This window comes from Branchiostoma belcheri, unplaced genomic scaffold (genome assembly GCF_001625305.1).
Source record: "Branchiostoma belcheri isolate BF01 breed outbred unplaced genomic scaffold, Haploidv18h27 scaffold12, whole genome shotgun sequence".
Lineage (NCBI taxonomy): Eukaryota > Metazoa > Chordata > Leptocardii > Amphioxiformes > Branchiostomatidae > Branchiostoma > Branchiostoma belcheri.
In genome coordinates, this window is record NW_017802602.1 from 4126998 (window position 1) to 4151311 (window position 24314).

Here is a 24314-nt window from a genome sequence, read left to right on the forward strand (position 1 = left end):
CCCCCCCCCCGTCCCCCATGCCCAAAAAGCCCGGTCTAGGTAGGATTAAACACACAGACATAAACACAGCCACTCCAACTCCATGTTCTGCCACTTGCTACATAATGTAATACCACACCATAGGGTGTCTGCTACATCACCAGTTACCATGGTGGCAGTCGCTCGGCCCATGTCGTTGACCTTATTTGTTTCGAAGAGGAAACTGAGCAAAAACAACATGTTCCTTCCGCGAAGAATAATATCCAAAATTGATACTACAGACAACCAATATTTGTGACAGCAGAAAAGCATGTCACCAGTAGTACTGCATGTTGATGGCAGTGCCAATAAGGTTCACTTCCCTTTTGGGAATTCGAACGTTTGGATGCTTTCCTATCCTTGCCATAATGCCGACTTCAACAATGAAGAAACTTACTGTTGTAGATAAATAGCTAGGGAAATAGCAAGACTCACTGCATGACAATCCAGACTGTCCACTGTCAGGTTGTACGCTGTTAAACTTTCTTCATCGAAGACCTGTATCAGGGAGAACATAGGATTTAGAAATACGAAATGTATGAAAGACAGGCGTTTATACATGTTTCCAATACTAACTGTAAGTGAATTAATAGCAAAGTTCTTTGATCACAACCATTTATTTTTACGAGCCGACGTTTTGATGACCGACTGTCATCTTCATCAGGGCAATTCTGGCAGGTTTACTGTGGACTGACACTAGATGTTACTTGGTGCATAGTGCACTAATTCTTACATGATGAAATTATTTAAGGAAAAATTTCGGACAGTGTAAGTGAATTGTTTTCAGACATTTTTGGATACTAATGCTATGATATCTGGTATATATTTATGTGACATATATCTACAACTAAGAAGTAAAAATTTCTGGCCTAACATTAGTTTCCATGAACCAATGTTCACATTTCAAATACTTACCTCTTTTAGTGTCTTTTCCTTTTTGTCAGCCTTGATGACGATTTCTCCGCCAAACTGGTTGATTTTAGTTCGCATGAAGTTGAGGAGAGACTTCTGGTTCATACAGGCGGAGGCATGGATATGTGTGTCCACCTGGTGGGGAGGGGGGCACGTGATGTTACCACAAATCCGTACACAACATTATTGAATGCGTTGATAGAGATGAAACTTCCAAGCTGCATGAAGAAAGTTTCCGTATAGTCGTGTCGAATGTTTCAACTTTGTCAGCTAGTGAAGTTCGACAGGAAATTAGGGTCATCGACATGTGCACTTAATGTTTTCACTGTGAGTCACGGTTAAAGGCAGATTTAGGCCACTATAATGTTTGACCATTGAAAACTACAGTTAAATACACTTAAATAAGGACTCATAAAAGTACCTTCCCAAACATCAACCTCAACAATTCTTATACAACAGAGTCACAAGTCTGCCTCCCAAATATACAAAGTAAACTATACTTAGGATGCACATTTGTTGACCAGCTCAAACTCTGACAACAGTAAACAAACCCTACATTTGACCTGATTTTATCATGTATTCATCCGCTCTGGGCAGGCAAGACCTCATCATTCAGGTCTCTCATTAATATGCCCACTAAACTGGTGACATAACAAAACTTGGTTAAAGTCTCCGAACTGGACTAATATTTTCACGAGAAAAAAAATGTATTTTCAACTGATAAGGACTACAAAAGTTCCCATTTTGGGCCCTCCACTTAGCCCCCGCATCATGTCACCACTATTGTTCAATAGCGCACAAATTCAGCAACTTTGTTTCACCTTTCTAACGTTGTAGAAGTCCCTATGTGGTGACTGCTTTGTCTCGGCCGACTCCGCAAGTTCATTCAGAAGTTGATGGATCTTGAACCTAGAGTCTAGAAACTGTAAGCGGCGATAGCAGAAGGATTTTCTGAAAAAAAAAAGAATTGTACCACATTTGTTTCGCTTCTGAGATCAAAAACTAGCGCCAGAGGGCACCAAAATACCCTTTGACGGGGGTGATAGATTTTACATAAGGCTATGGTAGGAGTTTTTAGACCGATCACAAAGATAGCCAATCAGTCATGCAGATTGGGCATTTCTTATCCAATCAGCATTTAGATATTACTTGCATGCGGATTACTTGTTGTCACATTCCCGAATAGCAAATATTACTCTTCAGTGATTGGTTAATTTATTTCGTTAGACCAATCAGCCCAATCAGAACAATCACCAATTCGTTAGACCAATTGTCACAATCCCGAACAGCAACTCTTCAGTGATTGGTTAATTCATTTCATTAGGCCAATCAGCATCAATCATGTGAAGGCAAATACGTACATCGGCCCATCACTCATCAGAGCCAGCATCAGCATATAGTCTTTCAGGAAGGCATCCTTGTCGGGGTACGGAAGTTCTACGGGCTTCCCGGCATCCATGCTGGCAGTATCCTTATACACGTACACCACTCCCTCCACCATTTTGTAAGCGTAATTCAAGTTCTCTGGTATGTTACGACAGCGGAAAGGATCGCCGTATTTCCCTGCCCAGTCGGTGTCTGAAATAAAATGCATTGGAAATTCAAGATTTATGATCCAAGATGGCAGATATCTTAAATATGCATGACGTCATTTTATGACGTCACCAGTGTTGCTATGGGCAACATAAGACTTAATACACCCTAATATTCTGTCATAAACACTTGGTAAAGTTATGTTGTATACCATGACGTCATATGACGTCATAACGACATAAAAATTGTTGATATAAATTTTTTACTAGTACACCATCCTCTGAAGATCTGGTGGTCATACGACATACCCCCGATACACCGAGTCCCACCAAGCCCAAAAAAGCCCGGTCTAGGTTAGGGTTAATTCTTCGCTCTTGGAGGGCACTGTTCCAGAAGAATGGAAAAACGCAACTGTCCCCAAGACTAAGCCACCGTCCCTAAATGAACGTCCTCCAATTTCTTTAACATCACTTCTGAGTAAAGTAGCAGAGAAGTTCATCTGCCAGTGGGCCATGACAGATATACTACCACATATTGACACCCAGCAATTTGGAGGTATCAAAGGTAGATCTACAACCCACTGCCTACTTGACATGACTCATTCTTTATTCAAGGCCTGTGACAGACCCAACACCATTTGCTCCCTTGTGTCCACTGACTATAGCAAAGCATTTGACCTGTTTGGTCACATAGTTGCCATCTGCTGCTTACTAGAACTCGGACTGCGGCCATCGCTAGCCCGATGGATCACCGACTTTCTCACTAGCAGAAGCCAGGCAGTACGGTATCACGGGGTTCTCTCCGACACTGTCCCGGTTACATGCTGCCTGCCTCAGGGGACATTTATTTACTGAAACCGCTTATATTTACGGCCTACATCAACAGTGCCGCACAACAAGCAAACTCGTTCAAGCGCTGGAAGTTCGTGGATGATTTAAACTTACTAGAAATCCGAAATCCACCTAGTAGCCCATCGTATCTGCAACAGGACCTCACAGATTTAGACAAATGGTCAAAGGAAAGTCACCCCGGGAAGTGTAAAGTTATGTATGTTCACTTCAGTAAAGCTCCACACATCCCTCGGAACACTTACCATAAAACAACGTTCTCCTCCAGGAAGTTAGGTCCATGAAGCTCCTGGGAATCCACCTTCAAGCGAACTTAAAGTGGAACACTCATGTCGACACGATATACCACAAAGCCAGCCAAAGGTTATACCTCTTGTGCAAACTGAAACACTTCCATCTCCCGATTGATGATCCCGTGACTGTCTACGCTACCTATATCCGTCCAGTTATGGAATACGCTGCTCCCGTGTGGCATTCCGGACTTTCTACTCTCCTCTGCAACAAACTCGAGAAAGTGCAACGCCGGGCGCTGAGAATCATCATGGGGAAAGACTTCATCTCTTACTCAAAAGCGTGCGAACAACTTGCCCTCCCACCCCTTAAAGCACGCCGCGAAGAACTGACGGTTAAATTCGCCAGGTCTCTTGAACAATCTGAACAGTACAGACATCTCCTACCGCCTTCACGACAGGAAATAAGTGGTATGAACACCCGAACATCCCACAAAATGAACAGTATTTACTGTAAAACCTGTAAGATACCACGACAGTGCAATACCACACATGGAACGGTTGCTGAACCTGTAAAATAATCTGACCTGTTCATTTCAATCTGCTTAAGAGGCTTTTATGGTTCGTTAATTTTATCCTGTTCGTAAATGTTTGGTTGAGATAACGGTTATGCCTTTGTTTTAATGGAAACTAATGGAAACAGTTCCCACGCAATTCAGCCTCTGGCTGCCAGGTGGGACTGTATTCTACATATTTTGATACTTGTATATATTTTAATAATTGAATAAACCATTATTTTTATTATTATTATTTATCATTATTTACCATTTGTTAGCCTCATGATTAATATTTAGTACGTTTAAAGGAGAAGGACATTGTACAAGCCTTGCAGGCTTCTTTCCTCCTCCCGCACACTGTTTTTATTTCTTTGTTTTGTGTTTTTTTTAATTAATGATTTAATTTGTGCAAAAAAGTAATAAACATTAAAGAAAGACCTACCCTCATCAACACCCGTGAAGTCACTTTCGTTCGGAGTAGGTTCATTGTCCACCATACGCAGGTAACGGGACGTAGTTTTGGGGTAACTCTGAAAGTTGAGCCGCATGTATTTCTCCCTGATGGCCAGGGCTTCTAGCAAACCTTTGGATGCGTCTTGGAGGTCACGGAGAGGAACCTATGGTGTAAAAAATTACCTATTATGTTTACCGAAGTTGTTTTTACTCAATTTCTTGCTATTCCTCTCCAGGCACTGACCAAATGCATAATTTTTACCTTCACATGGTCTAGCCTAACAAAGTTCTGCTCTTAGTAAAACGTTGAACACACAATTTACACAGATCAAATTTTCAGCGACCACTGTCGCCTTCATCAGGATATTTATCCTGATGAAGAAGAGGAAGAAGAAGCAGAGCAAAAACAATATGTTTTCCTTCGAAATTTTCCTTCTTCGGAGATAAACACTTCTTCGGAGATAAACATAATAAAACACGCTCATGTCAAGTTATACATATTATATATTATGATTAGACATATTACATATTCTGATTAGGAGCTACATTGAAGAATATTTACATACATGCGTTGAAGCCGGTTCGTTCCCAAACCACCTTTTGGAGGTAGTTTGGAGCCGGCTTCAACGCAGTCATACTTCAGTCTGATCGCTATGTTGCTTCACCAGTGCATAATGCATATGCATAATAGTGAGTGGTGGAAATTTCATACTTTTGACATTTGGCAGTAAATGTGGAACTCAAACTCAGTTTAGCCATAAGTTGTACATACAGTGCTACTAGTATGCTACAATAAGTGTATTTATATGTATATTTATGTAATGTTAAGTAATGTGTTATTGTTTTATGTACTTGTATGACCTTGTTGGCATGATGGCTTTGAAAAGGTGTCCTAATGTCCACTTGTCCCATCATGTCTTCCATGTATGTAGAAAAATCGTAATGAAAATAAATGAATGAAATATCGATATTCACCCCTGCGATTCCCTCTCCATCCACCAGAACCCTTTGATACTCCACGTTTGTTCGGTCTTTCATGGGTACAGACGAGGCTGACGGCTCCGCTGTTCCCTCTGATGTTGCCGTCATGGCCTTCTTCAGGAACTTGCGAGACTTTCTCCTGTGTCAGTAAGAAGAACAGCAATTTATAACCATAAAACTGTGCAAATTAACTCTCTATCACCACTGGCTTCCTCAGACAAGAGGCAAAGTAACAGGGCGGGTAACAAGGCAAAAACAAAAAACAAATTCGACGGTACTGTAGCACGTACGAAGCGTTACTCCAAGAGCCCCTTGTCCTACATTATGAAACTCCTTAACGATTTATAAATGCAAATAATTGATGTATTATGTGTTTTCATCATGTATGTATGTATGTATGTAGAAGCTGCATTTCAATTAAATTCGTAAATTAGCTAGAATGATCTTTTAAAGTTGTTATGGTGGGCAAGGAATGTAATGAAACATGAAATTCAGCCTCCGGGCTGCAAAGTGTTTTAATCAATAAACCAGCCATCAAACCAGTCATCATCATATCATTAACTTCATCAAAAGGGTATGATTTCGGTTTGGGTCATTTGGAGTGGCTGTGCTCTGGGTCTGTATGTAACTCGAGTAGTTGTGGGTGGATCTTTTTTATATTTGGCATGTGCGCAGCTGTTTTTCCAACGGTATTGCATTGCAGCATGTGTTGATTGTTGATTAGTATACGTATAACTATAGGTATGACTCTAGAAGCCTTGCACCTGTCCGTGTTGGTAGCTTCACTAATATATAACCCGCACGAGGAAATAAGGGGCTTGGATGGAGGGTAATCCCTCCTTACATCTCAAAGGAGTTGATGGACAAGACTACACCACCATATCATAATAACTTCAAAGGTTAATAATACTAACACTTAAAAACAGCTTTACATGGAGAAGGCATGTGTTCCTCGAACTCAATATGTAACAAGGAAAAGAAAATTACATGGAGACGGAATGGCTTGATAGATTGAGTGACCGAATTTCAGTTTGACAAGACCGTTTTGTCTGCACCAAATTTTGATGCCACGATTACGTCCCATATAGGTGAAATTGAAGCATACTTACGTCTTTTCCGTTGATTTTTCTTGAAGCTCTTCATCGATGTGTTTTTCTTTCGTGCCCCCGAAAACAATAGGGCAGTCCTCACCCACTTCGTAATCCTGTTCAGAATAATCAGTGACACAACATAAGAAAAAAACTGCATTATCGTGTTTGCAAGTCAAGGAAAATGTACTGTATTTTTTTTTCATTCCAACATGTAGTCACAAGACGTGGTGACGGCACACTCAAGTTTTTTCCACCTTATATTAATGCCGCCACCGACACAAGGGACAATACAATACTCATTTTCACCTGAGCGAAGTGGAGAAAGTCGTGTTAAGTGCCTTTCCCAAGGGCACAAGGTCGGTAGCATGTCAGGACTCGAACCCGGGACCTCTTGGTTCCGAGCCAAACAGTCTCTGCGCCACATGATCCACCCTATTGTATTTCAAGCAGATGACTCACTTGGACGCTCTACGATTTGATGTTACATCATATTGAAATGATGATGACACGAGGATGACTCAAGGTGAAGGTAAATGTGTATTCTAATTTGTTAAATCACTGCATTACGAGAACTACTTCTTGAAATACCTCAACTTGAAGTCGAGTATCTTGGTCTGAAACGATTAATGCCAACAAAGTAGAGATCACGTTAATCTTTCTAGAATTGGCGCATCAAATCTGCGACTTGACTTCGAGTCGTGACTCAGCGGACTAAGAGAATGCTAAATCCCCTGAACTCCCCCAACCATGGTTGGCAGTAGTGGTGTTCGGCCAGGTCGGCTACTGGTCGGCTGCGCCAGCCGAATGTTTCAAAATAACACTCTGGTGTGTAAGGGAGGTTCGGCCGTGGTTCGCCGGTAGTTGGCTGGTGTTCGAGATTAGGTCGGGACGTGTTTGGCGGTCACATTTGATTCAAATTTTACTAAAATTCGATTCGTATACAAATGTAGGTGTGGCCTAAATCCCGTCAGACTGCTCCCGAATCTCAGCCAAACTTGGTCGGCTTTTGATCGGGGGAAGGTTCTGAATTTGTGACAGCGGCGTAAGTCCACTTTGTTCTACACATAAGGCCACAGTAAGTAAATTTTATAGAGCTAGCTATTTATCTCATTTTTTTCGTTCAGATAACTATTTCATTCCATACACGTGCTAAGAACCTTTACCTGCGTTAACACATAATTTTTTCACTAATAAGAGAAATATCTTTATAAAGCTCTTACTAGTGAACCTCTTACTAGTGAAAAAATGAGTTAACACCCCTCTAACTCATTTTTTCACTAATAAGAGACTTCAGTGAACCTCTTACTAGTGAAAAAATGAGTTAACACCCCTCTAACTCATTTTTTCACTAATAAGAGACTCCATTGAATCTCTTACTAGTGAAAAAATGAGTTATCACCCCTCTAACTCATTTTTTCACTAATAAGAGACTCCATTGAATCTCTTACTAGTGAAAAAATAAATTAAGCCCTGCCTGGTTAGGCCAGATCAAATCATTACATGGTCGTCGTCCCGCTGCCAAGATTAAATTACACCGCCCTGAAACACGGCCATCTGTGGCCTGGCTATGGCGTTCCTATCTTTGGGTGGCGGACATTAACACTAAACCCCGGCAGTGTGAGTTTTGTCACAGTGTGTAAACACTTGCCTATAGAAAATGCCTCTTTACTCTTTGTGACAGTACGGCTCACTGACAGTGACCCCTGCTGTTAGCAGTCCCCTTAGGCTCACTTTACTTTGTAACGGGGCTACACCAGCCAGTACGACTTAAAAATGCCAGCTACATGTAGATATACTCCTACCCGATCTTTCGGCAAGCTACAATGAATATATTATTAGGGGCGGAGTTTAAAATATAATCTTCGATGAGCCAGGCCGGTGGGTGGGGTGTTCTACGTGCCGTTATAAACCCACCCGGCTAGATCGGGAAACCAGCCCGTGTCGCCTCGTGAATAGCCTGGCATCCAGTTTTACGTGATTGGGGGTGTTCAGGCAGGCTGTGTCTTCGGGGCTCTAAAAGCTTCCCCCGCCAAGTGCAACAGACCGTCCCGGTAGGAGTGTTACGCCAATAAGAGACAGTATGCTTGGGGATTTGTTAGTGGAGGGCTAATCACCGGGGAAACCTGTGTGAGGCGGGCGGACAGGGCTCTTGCCGCAAAAGATGATTACTGGGAGGGAGATTGCGGGGGGCTAGGGGGAAACTAGCCTGATTAAATCGCTTTTGCCGGCCGCCCAACATCCAGCCGGCCCCCCGAAAATGCGGGGAGGGGCCAGTGAAGCCGCCGACGGCAGAGTTTGCGTAACACAGACTAGGGGGAAAGAGCTATCAGATGGAGAGAGTGGAAGAAAAACAAACGAATGGCACGGAGATGCAGGAGGTCTGGACAAAAGTTGAGGCAGAGGTCGTTAAAACGTGAACAAATGAGCATTTTTTCACTAGAAAAGATTTTATGGAGACTCTTATTAGTGAAAAAATGAGTTAACACCCCGCTAACTCATTTTTTCACTAGTAAGAGGTTCACTGAAGTCTCTTATTAGTGAAAAAATGAGTTAGCGGGGTGTTAACTCATTTTTTCACTAGTAAGAGGTTCACTGAAGTCTCTTATTAGTGAAAAAATGAGTTAGAGGGGTGTTAACTCATTTTTTCACTAGTAAGAGGTTCTATACAATCACTTTCTAGTGAAAAAATGAGTTAGAGGGGTGTTAACTCATTTTTTCACTAGTATAAGTTTCATGGAATCTCTTATTAGTGAAAAAATGAGTTAGAGGGGTGTTAACTCATCATTTTTTCACTAATATATGATAATTCATTGGGTTACAAGTAAAAACTACGCATTATCACCACTTTTTCTCTTAACACGTATTTTACCCACTTTTTCCAATACTAACTAAATAAATGTGCTAAATAGTCAAGTCTAATTTTATGGATGACTCGAAATCTAATGTGAGAGGGTGAAAAAAAACAAGGCGGGCCAAAAGAAAAACAAGATTCCTACATTTTTAATTTTGACATCATTAACCCTGGTAAACAAGAAACGATACAGTTGTGCTAACGTTACTGCCAACTATGAAAACATGCATTTATCACCAAAACAACTTTGAAAAAGGAAAGTTTTCAATCATTCAATCATCAATGGTTTGATTCAGTGGGAACATATATAAAAGGAATGAAATACATCACTGTATCAATGTAAGAGTCAAGACAATAAATCAGAGCCTTGTCGTATCTCCTCTCTTCATGTTTATCCGCCATACACGTTCCAGCATGGCAAGGCATGCCATTTTGCCCATTTTCGGCATGTTGACCACTGTCAAAGAGAAACAAAATTTTTTGCGTTTTTTTTTTTTAAATCAGGCGAAAATCATTGCACTCGCTGATGGCATCCATAATAATCTCTAGCTGTGGCCTAATCAAAACATGGTCTAACCGACTTTTGATGATCTGGGAACGCTGGATTTTAAGAAGTCAAACTTACCTGGAATAAGTCATGTTTGTGACTCTCTGCTTCTTCCTTTTGTCGCTTCATAATGAGTTGAGCTACATTGTGCCATTTTGATCCTATAGCGCTAGATTTGGACCACAGGTTCGGTCGGGAGCCCTCTCCTGCCGGGGGTGCGGGGTTCGGAGCTGGACATTACAGAAGATTAGCATGAAAGTTCGTCTGTGTTCATACATCATTATAACAAAAAGGGCTAAACGTTCTAAAAGTAAGTGATTTTACTGACATAATGTGTGTTATAATGAATGAATGAAGACCTTTATTGCACATTTTAATTTTTGACACAGTTGGCTAAGTACAGGTCACAACAAAACAAGATGAACGGATACAGTTAACAGATACAAAAGAAACTATCTGGAAATAACTGGTTGTACGAAACTGCAGGTTGTTGTGGTAATGATTCTATGAAACTGAGAGTTGAACTCAGAATTTGTTTTTAGACACATAATAATATGGGGGTGCCTTACTTTCGAACTTATGCTTCTTGGACAGTGTTTATTTAAAGTGGGGCAGGTTTTATTCAACTTGTGTTAACGAGAAGTTAGGAGGATTGATTTTTTGTATCGTCATGGTGTAGCTTTAAGATTACTTAAGTGTAGGCCAATCTGAGATTTACCAAAAGGTGATTTCAATGATGTTTTACCATGTACTGAATATTCAATGTTTTGTTTTTAAAGGCATCATGGGTATAGCTATTGTGTCTCCATTGTAAATAGTACACAATTCAGCAATTCAGCTTATGCCTGCAATGTACCATTTTAAACAAATAAACCAGTCATTCAATTGAACTTCGTACCCCATCGGAGACTGATGGATACTACTATCCAAACATCAATGAACAGTCTAATTTGTTAGGAAATGTCACGAGCGCTACAGAGCCTGACGACTAAAGTTTAGTACGTAAGTAACATATTTGCCTAGTAGTTCGGTAGACGTCAGAGCCTGTTCGCGTGTATCACGTGTCCATCACGTGCCCGCGAACCCCGCCCACACGTCACCCACACGTCACCCCTGTCACTGATCTATCTGTTGACATGGCTAACCTTTGACCTATGTGCTGTTTATGGACCCACAGAAAGTGATACTTCAGAGACAAATTCGATCAACTCTGATGCATGTCACACTCCAAAACCATTAGGTACGAGATTTTTCATCAATGTATGATTGTATCAAAACATATGAATGATCTCTGCTGTATGATAAAAGGAAAAATAACACCCCCCCCCACACACAAAAAAAACTATTACAATTCTGTACGGTATATCATACACGCCCCCCCCCCTCCTTGGTCATCATATATGTTGCATCTACATGTACATGAAACGTACAAAAACGTCACTACACATAATATCCCTAACACAATATCCCTAACAATCAAATTGAATTCATGCTAAATATAAAAAGAGAGACCGCAGGTGGGGGGTGGGGGGTTGGGTCGGTCGTCTGAAGTGTGTTTACGTACCTGGTTGTTGTTGTTGTTGTTGTTGTGAGGTAGAGTCAGAGGTAGGGACGGAGGCGTTAGAAGACATGTTGGAAGCTGGCAGTCTCTGGAACACATTTATACAAGCATGATTACGAACCACACAATCCCCAGCGCGAACACCGCGTAGAACGCCACATACCTCAGCGACTTCTGCTCCTTCCAGTTCATATTGATACTGGTTTTTAAGTATATCTTCTTAAAGGCGTTCATGGTTACCACTTTTCTTCAGCCGATCTACAGTACAACTCTTTTTCTCTGCTTCCCTAGTAGTTAGTTTCTAACGATGGTCATACGTGCTCTGTACCCAGACACTCAGTGGGAATATTTCCACGTCACTTTGGGCAGTCTGGATAAATAACCCGCAGGGTGCAGGCATCCAGGCTATTTCAGTCTCATGTACGGAACATTCCCCGCACGTATTACCTTACCGCCGCCTACTGACGCCGCCCCGTGCCCAGCCATATTTGCGTTGTTGGACAAAACAAAGGGGCATGTCCTCTACTCGACCAAGGTCTTGTAATGGTGAGCAACACGATAACTCTGATCTCCATCACAGTCCGCCAGGATGGAGAAAAGTTGACAAGGATGAAGAAGAGTGTTTGGCCGGGCGGAGGGTATGTTTTCATTTCGAATATGCACACCGCTTTTTTAATGCACCATATTCTCTGCATCATAGTAGTTTTTACCAAACCAGGGAAAAGAGGCTTAAAATTCAGAACTTCAAGGATCACTGTTACCAATATTCTAAAAGTAGTGCAGAAAGTAGCTTAAAAGTCAGACCATCATAGGCTATCTCCGCAGGTAATGCCTACGGTGCTGAGAGTACTGCCCGCCCGCCCAGGTCCACTAGGCCACAGCAAGTAAATTTTATGTATGACATCACCCGCAGACTCCAAAATCTAATGCGACAGGGTGAAAAAGAAACGAGTCGGGCAAAAAAAAAACAAGATTTCTATATTTTCAAATTTTGACATCATAAACCTGACATCAGTAACAAGAAATGATACGTGCATTGTGCTAACTTAACTGTCAACTATCACAATATCCATTTGTCACCGAAACAACTTTTGTTTAAAAAGGAAAGTTTTCAATCGTTGTACAAATGGTTTTGATTCAGTTGGAACATATAAAAGGAATGAAATACATCACTGCATCAAATTAAAAGTCAAAACAATAAATCGGAGCCTTGTCTTGTCTCCTCTCTTCATGTTTATCTGCCATACACGTTCCAGTATGGCAAGGCATGCCATTTTGCCTATTTTCGACATGTTGACCACTGTCAAAGGGTAACAAAATTTCTATTTTTTTTCTTTCAAAATCAGGCAAAAATCAATGATGTCATCCATAAAAATTACTTGCTGTGGCCTTATTCTATTAAATGGTCTGCATGGGCCATGATCCATAGTTAGGCATAGGCAACAGTTTAGAAATGCCTTCATGTCAAGAGAGGCTTAAGATTATGCGTAGTAGGACTACCAATAAGCCAGCCTATGGAGGATAGTAACCAGGCTTTGCTGAAAGGAAGTCCGTGTTTTAATGAATGAGAGTCTTTATTGCACAACATGTATGCCCCATCGTGTTAAGTAAATGTCACATCGGAAAACACGTTTCAAATGCAAACACGTAGGCGCGAGGAAAGTAATCTATCATGTGGATTCGGAGTGTAATTTCCTTATAATGATGGGAACTTCCTCGTAATGATGGGAACATTCATGTAGGAGTACATAAGTTTGAATAAAATCTGCAGATTAAACGCACGAGGACAGTAATTTTCTTCTGTGCCGCTCATAAACTAGTAACCTTGTATCCGAAGTAGAAAAACACGCCCTGTACTCAGAAAAGACTAGTAGCTCCATCACCATCAAAAAGTACGAGGATTGCAACAATACCTAGAGGCTATGTCACTTATAGATAAATTAAGCACTTAGTATTTACATGATACATTACTAGGTCAACACAGGCAGACTCAGCTGGTAACGTCTGTCCAACAAACATTACAAACGTAATACAAAACATAAATTAGAATCTAAGGTAAAATACAATGCTGTTCGTAATTCGTCAGAATATTGTACTTCAATTGACCAAATAATTCAGTTACTTAACATCTCAGTTCTTTGTTCAATAAGATGACGACAAAAAAAAGAGAAAAATTGGAAGCATTTGTGGGCAAATGCACATCTTTTCCTCCCATTTTCTGATTAGAATATATTCGTTCAAAATTTCATTAGACCTTTTAGTTAATAAATTGCACATTTTTAACAATTTTCAACGGAACTGTTCATAGAAAACATGTCAATTCTGCATATCATTGAAGATCTGTTTACACATGGTCACCATGACTCAATGAAGAATAGTGTGAATTGGCACACTAATGGAGATCCCAATCAAACAAACAAACAAACATACAAACAAACAAACATACAAACAAACATGTTAAGCAGGTCGTCCGAACGTACTGCGCCATGTGAAATCCGGAACATAATGTACATAATAATTCTACAGAACGTATAGTTTAAAGTCGTGTTCACGAATTCAAACATGGCGTCCCGTCTGTAGTTTTCAAATGTTGTGCCTTATGCAACGGACAAACTTCTGAAACGCAACGGTGAACCCAAACATCCAATAGAAACCGTGGCTTCGCGCAGGCGCAGTACGTTTTGCCGACGTGCTGTACATGTTCTGTAGTATTTGACCGCCCTAGATGTTGTGCGCAAGATTGACCCCCTCAAATCAGGTCAATCCCTGTAGGTGGCCTGTCTGAAATGTATGACCATGAACTGTACTGACCAGACATGTCCAAAAAATCACCAAATATATGACCATACGTATAAGTAAATGTGCGTTTGAACATGGGCGAATGGAACATAGGGGAATTTCCTTTGTGCCCTTATTTTCCGTCAGCACTTCAGTGACCCTTGGTCATGTGTCAACTGACCATCCCAGTTTAGCAACATCAGCCCCGCGCCTGGTCTTTTTAAAACAGCTAGGTCAACAAGAGTTCTGGGGTCAACTGCATCAAGAAATATCAGGCCAGTAGAACGTCCAGGGCCAGGCGTTCAGCTGCAGTACAAAGGAAAGCCGCCGAAAGCGCAAAATTGACCTTGATCTTCGTCACGACACAATGCACATTCTTTATGTCCTGTTGCATGACTGCAGGTTAAGCTCCAGCACGGCAATGTACTGAAAACTATATTCATAGGAGCACAATGAATATCATACAGTGGTTTGCAATTGTGTGATATATTACAATGTGATACGGGTATATTACAAAGGCACTAATAATAACAAACGATAAGAGCTTAAAGACTTTCAATTAATATCCAAGTACTAATACTTAGAGACTTTCAATTAATATCCAAGGCCTACCCACATACCACATACCATCACAATCCATCCTGACCTTCTGCTGGCCACAGATATCCAGAAACACAGACAGACAGACAAACACACGGGTAGACAGACACACCCAAAAGAATACCAGGTCCTGCGTACGTTATTATTGGAAGTAACAGTGAGGGCAAAATGTTTTGGCTCTCTGATTTACCGGCAATTGCAGACCGTCCAATGGAATCTGGGCATCCATCATAGAAATGTACGATTTCGAATAGAAGACTTTCCTTACTCTCCAAGAAGAGGTTTGGGGGTATTTTTAGCGTGTTTTGGGGCTTTTTTTATCGGGGTGTCTCTTTTGCACTGATTTTTTTCCCACCAACCCCGATAAAAAAAGCCTAAAAACACGCTAAAAATACCATAAAAACCCAAACCTCTTCTTGGAGAGTAGACTTTCCTCGACTTTCCAGCGTACATTCATGCTGGACACGTGCGGTCCTCTAGGATCCTCTACATGTACATAAGCGTGCTCTCTTTCACAAGTGCTTGTGGCAAAGCAAACCCGGAAATTACCTGTGCGTGGAACTCCACTTAACATGTCGGGCTGTTTTCAGGGTGAAAATTGCGGCAGTTTATAACTAGTGACCTGCCCAGAGGTCTAGTACTTAGTGCCCATCTCAGTAATGGCGGATTATCGACTCAAAAAGTATGCCCGCCACCCCTCACTGCACTCGGTAAATCTTGCCGACTTTCTACTGAAGTGGGGCACTGTGCAATGTAACGATGCATTCATGTCGATATTCCTGACCATATCTATGAGTTCAGTCGTACACAGGCACGCGGATATTATTAATTTGCCTGCCTTAGTCGGATGTTTTGCCAGCTGGACGTGCGATAGTCCACCATTAGAATTTGGCACAAGTGATGGACCTCCGGGAGGGTCACTTGGGCTTTAAACTGCCGCAATTTTCACTCTAAAAACAGCCTTACCTCGAGTTCATTGCGCAGACAATTGAATCAAATCACTCCACTCCAAAATTGAATTTTGAAACTTTGCCCCAAGCAACAGTTGGCTCTTCCCAAATCCCCCAGTGCAAAATGAACTCCTGCCTCATCTCTTATGTGAAAGCTGCCTCCTTACTTAAGTTCGCGTCACTGGAATTCACAAGTATATCATTTACAAGATATATCATTTACAAGATATATATATATATATATATAGAGAGAGAGAGATTGGCGAATGTATAAAATAGTGGAACTCTTGTTGAATATGAAAATAAGATTGTCATTCTCGTTAATGATGCAATTGAGGTATTCAGTTGCATAATTGCGCAAAATCAAAATACGCACACACACACACACACACACACACACATATATATATTGCGCAATTGCATAATCAACGAGAATGACAATCTTATTTTCATATTCAACAAGAGTTCCACGATTTCATACATTCGCCAAATGATGTTAAACCTTTATGACTAGCAAATGATAGATTATTCCCCCTAGATTATGCAAATAGGATTATCATTTGCATGAATTATCATCAGTTGATCATCCAAAGACGATCAAATCTTAACAAAGAATGCCATTGTAGCATTTCCTCATAAAATTACATAGATGAAATCCTTATTTGAATAAGTTATGTTAAATGATGTTCTCATTCACCTAACTTTCAAATACCCCAATGAAATTCTACAATGTAACTATACCTTTTTCTTATGCAATTATGCAAATGCAAATTAAGTCTTCATTTACATAATCAATAAATACCTCTGTTTCTCTCGTTCTCAATGAAATGTGTCACAAGGTTTTAAAAATCGTCCTATCATGGAATAGAGCTAAATTATAGAATTTCCACATTTAATTATGCAAATTACCCCCAGATTTGCATAACTGAATCTAAGGCCACACCAATTTAATTTCTTGGTTAACGGATTTTTCTAGAAAAATAATTGAGCGGGCGGGCGAAAAGAATGAAAATAAAAACAGGCCTAGGCATTGTATTATGGCCCAAAATGGTACGATAGGAGCCATGAAGTCAACACACCAGGCTGGTTCTAAATTTAAACAATGAATTTTGAACTTTTAATGATACCACTGCATTTAAAGATGGAATAACTGTAACAACTAGGACGAAAAGGACTGTTTTCAACTGTTCAGGGCAAAATATGACCATTTTGCAGTTGATTCTGAATTTTTATTTTTATTTGCAAATCAGAAAAAAATGAAGCGGCGAATCCGTTAACCAGGAATTTAAATTGGTGTGGCCTAAGGAGAGAGTTGACATAAATTTCTCCACGCTTTTGGCGTCTACTTCCCATACCCCACTCGACATACCGATGATGACAACATCCTTCGGGCGATAAGGCCATTGATATGATTATATGGATGACATGGATATAAAAAATCCGCGCGCATGAATTTTCGGCCGTTTCCAAATTAAAAAAAAACGATTTGCAACCATACTGTAAATCGTACAAAACAGTTGCAAATACATACCGTAAGTTGCAAAGAAATATTTAAAGAAAATACCGATGTCGTAGAGTGCCAAAATTTAAAGGAAAAAGAAGAAAATGTAAAGAAAAGAATTGAAGAGTAGATTATTCGCCATACCATACCATGTGTCATTTTAACCTTCATGACCATGTAGATTTCATAGTGAAAACATTTCTTTTTGCAAAAGTATTTTATTTGCACGCTTGCATCAGTTTTGGCGTTACCAGAGGATATCATCCTTGTAATCAAATCAACATGGCCTGATCTAACAAACAAATCCAGTCTCTTGTTGTTGTTTTTTTTGGGGGGGGGGCTTCTTCTCTTCTGAACAAGCCAAATTATCTACCCTCTCCAACAAAGAACGTCATAAGCCTGTCTGACAAATTCTGCGGTCCCGGTAATGCATCTTACACTAGTTTTTGTCTTTGGGGTCCGCTTAGGAAAACTGTTTTAAAAGCTTCACTGGACCCACGGGAACCTGACTAAGTGCACCTGAACGATGATGGAATAAATGCACTGCACGTCTTTAGAGACTTTTATAAACCACTTTGGAACCAACATGCTGTTTGTGTATTAGACATCGTTTTGTAAGCTGTTTGTAGAGGAATGCTAAATTATTTCATGCTTTGATAGCGCGATAACATAATTTGTTGGTGTCCATTTCATAAAAGATTACACACATTATTGACAAATACACATACAAATATCATATCAGTGTACAAAAAGCAGATTTTTCATACTAATCCATTTTATCCCCTAACACTCGCCACTTTCCACTTAATTGACCATTGGGAATCAGATTGACACAGCCTGAAAATAAAAGACCATTTGTCCTACGGAGCTAGCCCTACAATTGTTGTTCTGCACATACAGTACCATCTATATAGCACTCTGTGTAGGTACGATTTGGAGGTATTTCTCGTGCAATGCATCACACCGCAGCGAAACACAACAAATGCGGAGGTAACTACGCCACTGCAGGGCAAAAAAGTCGGGGGTCTATGACCTAATTAAGACATGAAATTATTGAAAAATATTGTGTAACAAATGTCAGCAGGACAGGGGTTAAATTCTAGGATAACCTCCACGAAACGTATGGTAGAAAACTCTATATTATTACTGTTGTATTTTCATCCACATTTTAACACTTCGACGTTTTATACTAGTCATTTAACATGACTGATGACAGGTAGACTCATCCCCATTTCCTTCAACATAAGTCGAGTCCACGTGTGTGTTGATACTGTTAACATGAAATTAAACATTTATCGTAGTCATCGTGAAGCAATTTTACTAGGTGACTACCCAGAGTGGCAACGTGAAGGCGTATGTTGATCTGGTAAATCGTATTTGACTGTAAAAGACCTGTAATATGATAATGTAGTATGTTAGTAAATGTTAAACTTTATAACAATTTACAGAGAGATCAAATTTTCAGCGACCACTATCGGCTTTATCAGGATAATTAATGACCAATCACTTCACAACGTGATCTCGCGAGAGTTACGGTTTACAAGGTGGAAGATGTTGTTCACGCAAAAAGATCAGATTCTGTATCAATCCCTTTCCCGGATTTGCCTCTGTAGATAATTGATTTTTCTTCTATAAACACTTTTGTAAAGATCAGATGCGTAATACTATAAAGCATTACATTGTGTTATTAGATTCTTCTTTGACGGTTCTTTAAGATAAAAGCAGGGATATATCTAAGAAAAGAAGAAAGACCACCATTTCTGCAGGCGAATTTCAAAACATTACTTCCCGTTTAAATTTGGCTGCCGTATGCTCACATATGTGATGTATATCATTAAGCCGTCCCGATTATAGTACTGTTCAGGACTCTCTTAGTACGGTTCATTGGAGATTGTATATCACACTGCTTGCCTATTCTAGTTGATTTCCTTCCAGGTATATTTTGCCATGGCGCATTAAACAAATAGTGATTGTGAAGACGTATCCAAAGACTTTTTTACATTAAAATTCATCTCTAGGTGGCGTAACAGTCTGTATGTTGAATGCAAGTGTGGTTTAACTTAGCCGTGGCGACTATTGATTCGGGCTTACATTGCATTACCCTCAGCAATAGTCGTGGAAAGATCCATTGGCAGAACTGCACATTTCCCGTTGGCTGCTCGATGCTCCGTTTTTGACCCGGTTTTTTGCTGTCCCGAGCTTCCCTACAATATAACTCCACAATTGGCCGGGTTGCCGATGTTTAGATCAGCCTAAATATTCCACAGCGCGACAGAAAAGTAGTAAAATAGCTAGTCGGCACAAGACGGCGCCATCTTGGATATAGTCGGGAATGTCCGCTACCGCCGTCGGGAACGCTCGGTAGCCTTTCCGGTTATAATCGGAGAGCTTTCGGTCGGGCTTCGGTAATCGTGACGCTACCGTGCGTTCCCGACGGCGGTAGCGGACATTCCCGACTATATCCAAGATGGCGCCAGCTTGTGCCGACTAGCTATTTTACTACTTTTCTGTCGCGCTGTGGAATATTTAGGCTGATCTAAACATCGGCAACCCGGCCAATTGTGGAGTTATATTGTAGGGAAGCTCGGGACAGCAAAAAACCGGGTCAAAAACGGAGCATCGAGCAGCCAACGGGAAATGTGCAGTTCTGCCAATGGATCTTTCCACGACTATTGCTGAGGGTAATGCAATGTAAGCCCGAATCAATAGTCGCCACGGCTAGGTTTAACTATGATAACTGATGCCAGAAAAGGAATCCTTATACCACGCGAGGATGAACAAGTAAAACCTTTGCTGCATGGATGGAATCAGGGATGGAATAAGAAGTTGAAGTCAAAGACAAACAAGAATTCGGAGATTCCATACCTCCATGAAATATGTAGAGGTTTTTTTAACGTTTCTTTTTTGAATTGTGTATAATAATAATTATGGAAATATGGTCGTGATTACCATAGTCTTCCATCATAATCTTAATTCATTGTGCGAAATTCCTTTTTTTTTGGCAATGTTTCATTTCAACATGACCTCATTAATGATAAAAATGTTAATTATGCAAATAACACTAGAGGGACCAAACTCACACCACTTCTTTTCCGACAGGAAAAGCTATCTGTGACCAAACAGGCAAGACCATTGCATGTTTAGGACAAAATAACTGGAATTTCTGCTGCAGTACCAAGGTCACCCAAAAGGAGTCCCATATCTAACCTTGGCCTTCGTCTTCTTACGACCTACTAATATACAAAATATTGATACAATCGATAATGGCGTTCTGAAGTTAGGCGATGTTGATTTGATTATATCGTACAAAACAAGTACAAAAGTGTGCATTCCAAATATATGCCGAATATTACAAAAAATATTAGAGAACGATGATAATGTTTTAGAATACCAAAATCAATTCCAAAGGAAAAGAAGAAAATGTGAAGAAATGGGAATAAAGATTCTATTATTCGTCATACCATACTCTGTGTGCTTAGTAATTTGTTCAACCTTCATGACCACGCAGATTTCATTATTAAAGCAACTTTTTTGCCAAACATGTCTTATTCCCACGCATGAATCAGTTTTGAGGTGCCCAGATGATGTCATCTATATAATCAAATCAAAATGGCCTTATGATAACTACAAATGTGCGGAAACACACACACACACACACACACACAGACAGACTAAAACAATACCTCTGTTTTTCATGGAGGTAACAAACATTTTTCATGAAGGTAACAAACATCGAGGTAAATTGTGCCCTGTTGAGATATAATTTAATTGAAATAGCACTTGAAAAGTTAACATTAAGTTTCGTCCACCTATACGAAGAGGAAAGCGTTGATCTGATGTTGATATCTTGGTCTGACCCCGGTACTAGGAGTCAAACATACCGGTACAGTAGTTTATAGGATGCCTGCATGGTGGGGGGGGGGGGGGTCGACAACGCTGTACGCTTAATGTTGAGAGCTCTCGATTACGCTTTACGATAAATTCCAAGTGGCTAAAACGCATTACGTAGAATTCCAAGTGGCTACAACACATTACGCAGAACGGTGAATACGCTCTACGCAAAATGCGCCAAAATGCTCTACGTTGAATTAGAGCGGCCTGTCTACGCTCTACGTAGAATTAAAACGGCCGATTACGCTCTACGGAAAGGGCTTGCGGGCCCCCTTATAGAAGTGCCCTGGTATCTGAATACCAGACCGTCCATGTACACGGCGTCTGCCTCATTCCTGGCTGGTTGCACCTGTCGGGTGTCCTTCATGTAGGTCCGTACAGACATCACAGGGCCGGATCATGTGTCAGAACAACGTGCAAGTCCTCACAGCCCGACCCACCAAACTTCACAACGCTGTTGAGGTTCATGTAGCGGGCATGGGCACAGTCTTCCATGGTTTACAAAAGAGAAGTTTGTACGATTGTAAGATTGTAAATACCAAATTTTCGAACCAAAGTGATATATTAATCTGTAGATTCCGACATGATTGTAATTTGTATTTCCCTACCTTAATAATTTATATTATAAACAACTTGATCAGAATTCAGCCCTGTATATCAAGGCTGCGAGATATGTTGTTGATATGTTGATACAAATAAACCAATAAATAAATAAGTCAAACCCTTCAGACATAGTTTTAGACATAGCAATAGTTTTAGACAATTAGATTTCATTACGTACATTTTGAAGTTATTTTACACTCTATTTCAATGTTCGCTTATGTTTATAACTTGCAATTAGCCTTCGGGCATGGATTTGCAATAAACTTTTTAATTGTTTGTCCCTCAAGTGTAATGTCTTTTTAACGATTGTAACCGTCTTTAGCAACGTTAGACTATTGTTGTTATATTATTTGTACCAAATTTCATAATCATTGCTTGAACTGTCATGGTGAAAAAGCCCAATATATACATTTATTAAGTAAGAAATAGCAAAAATACGCCAGAAAATCGCTCCTGGGAAAAATTGAAATGTCCAGCATCCAGATTTGCTTAGAATACATCTAAATTCAAGTCCACTAAATTTGGTGTTTTAAGACAAAAGTGTACAATTTTTTCAGCCATGCCGCTGGACTATTAGTCCCATTCTTATATATCTCAAAAACGCCAAAACATACTCAACAATTCTAGACGCATATCATCTAACCCCGTTAAATTCATGCATGTATATGAACCAGATGTGACCTTATGTCGGTAGCGTTGTGCCCTGTGCCTTTCACATAAAAGGTAAAAATGTCAGTACAGACATACCAGCCACACGCAGATACATGTGACAGGGTAACAAATCATACTGGACCCAGGGCTATTCAGTACAGCCAAATACTAGTGATCAGTATGTTCTCCATACCCATCAGATGAGCCTCTCCACTTTTTTGTTAACGGAGTGGTTCAATGCAAGGCCTTTGCGACCACTTCTCGGCATTGAACTAGAAATATGAGAGAAACGTGGCTATGTCAAGAGATGGCGGTGAACGTTTGATTTGAAAGCCTATAGATTGTAGGCTGGTGGGAAACACTTGTCAGGGAGGGAATTCCAAAGCTTGACCGTACGGGGAAAGAAACTGTCACTTTAAAAAGATTTCGAACAAGGAATTTGGACGCTTAAAAGTTCTGAGTGGTGGAACTAGTTGGGGTGAGTTCTACAGAGCAATGACCATGAAAATATCTGTAAAAGAGGGAGAGAGAAACAACATTTTGTCTATGGGAAAGGGGGTCTAACTTGGAGGGCAGAGGATAGCCTATGGCCACGCAAATTCTAACTATTAAGGACAAAATTTTCAGATTCTCAGTCACTCACCAAAGAGACATCGCGTACCATGTGGGACGTACACGTACAGTCGAGGTCAACTCGACTTATAAGTTAAAACTCCTTTCCAAGCAGTGAATAAATGTGACAGCTCTAAATACTGATGGTCAGTATGCTCTCCATATCTATCCAATGATATCCTCCAATTCTAACTATAAAGGACCAACAATTTTCAGGTTCTCAGTCACTCACCAATGAGACATGGCGTACCATGTAGGACGTACACGTCAAGTCAATATCAACTCATCATCAGACGTATAAGTTAAAACTCCTTTCCTGAACAAATGCGATAGATCTATTAGACCACACCAATTTAATTTGTTGGTTCTCAGATTCTCTCTTCATTTATTCTGATTTGAAAAAAAAGATAAGATTCTGAATCAACTAAATATGCTCATATTTTGCCCCCAACAGTTGAGGAAAGTCCTTCTCTCCCTAATAGTTGGAGTTTTTACCATCTATCAATGCAGTGGTTTGATTAAAAGTTCAAAATTCGTAGTTTAACCCTCAACAGAACACCTTCCCGGACTGATTAATCTGTACACCTGGGGTCCGCGCGGACCCCAGAGCATTTTTTTGCTAATTTTTAGAAATTATCAACATGCTACCAGCTCAATTGTTTTGCAAACTGATGTGGGAACCTCTGTGTCCACATTACATACAAAAATCATACATTTTGAACTTTTTCTATTTTTTGGTGAAGAAAAGAAGACAAGAAGAAATACCCGATTTTTAAACCCATTTCAGACTGAAGGGGCTTTTGAGGCCCAACTTTGATCTCAGATAGCGGCTAAACGGCTTGCGCTAGAAGTATCAAATTTGGAGACCTTTCTTGAAATGTCTCTGGAAAAAAGTTCATATTAGTTTTATACTAGTAAGTTGATGTTTTTTGTGTTGCCATGGCAACGGGTAGTTTTTTTTGAAAATAGAAGTAATTTTGGTTTAAACATAAAAATTTTCTGAGTTTTATATAAATTTACACTTCTTTTCCAACATTAATAACATCTTACATAATTAAATATAAGTTAAATCATTTAATATGCATAGAATATGCTAATTTGATGACGTCATTGGTCAAAATCCAATATGGCGGACTATATTATTAG

At 40.2% G+C, this 24314-nt stretch overlaps 1 protein-coding gene across 2 annotated transcripts in view; it reads right to left on the minus strand.

Moving 5' to 3' along the window:
• LOC109462780 (AMP deaminase 2-like) overlaps nucleotides 1-24314 on the minus strand; it is a 38851-nt gene that overhangs the window by 9887 nt on the left and 4650 nt on the right. Inside the window, exons 2-10 of one of the 2 annotated variants that reach the window (XM_019759375.1) lie at nucleotides 11593-11670; nucleotides 10100-10255; nucleotides 6642-6736; nucleotides 5527-5671; nucleotides 4541-4715; nucleotides 2292-2508; nucleotides 1752-1881; nucleotides 934-1065; nucleotides 454-516 (exon numbers count right to left, since the gene is read on the minus strand). In XM_019759375.1, the coding sequence (XP_019614934.1) occupies nucleotides 454-516; nucleotides 934-1065; nucleotides 1752-1881; nucleotides 2292-2508; nucleotides 4541-4715; nucleotides 5527-5671; nucleotides 6642-6736; nucleotides 10100-10255; nucleotides 11593-11652 (1173 nt within the window). In that variant the 5' untranslated portion in view covers nucleotides 11653-11670. Of the gene's footprint in view, nucleotides 1-453; nucleotides 517-933; nucleotides 1066-1751; nucleotides 1882-2291; nucleotides 2509-4540; nucleotides 4716-5526; nucleotides 5672-6641; nucleotides 6737-10099; nucleotides 10256-11585; nucleotides 11671-24314 lie in introns of both variants that reach the window. The other variant, XM_019759374.1, reaches the window with a different exon arrangement.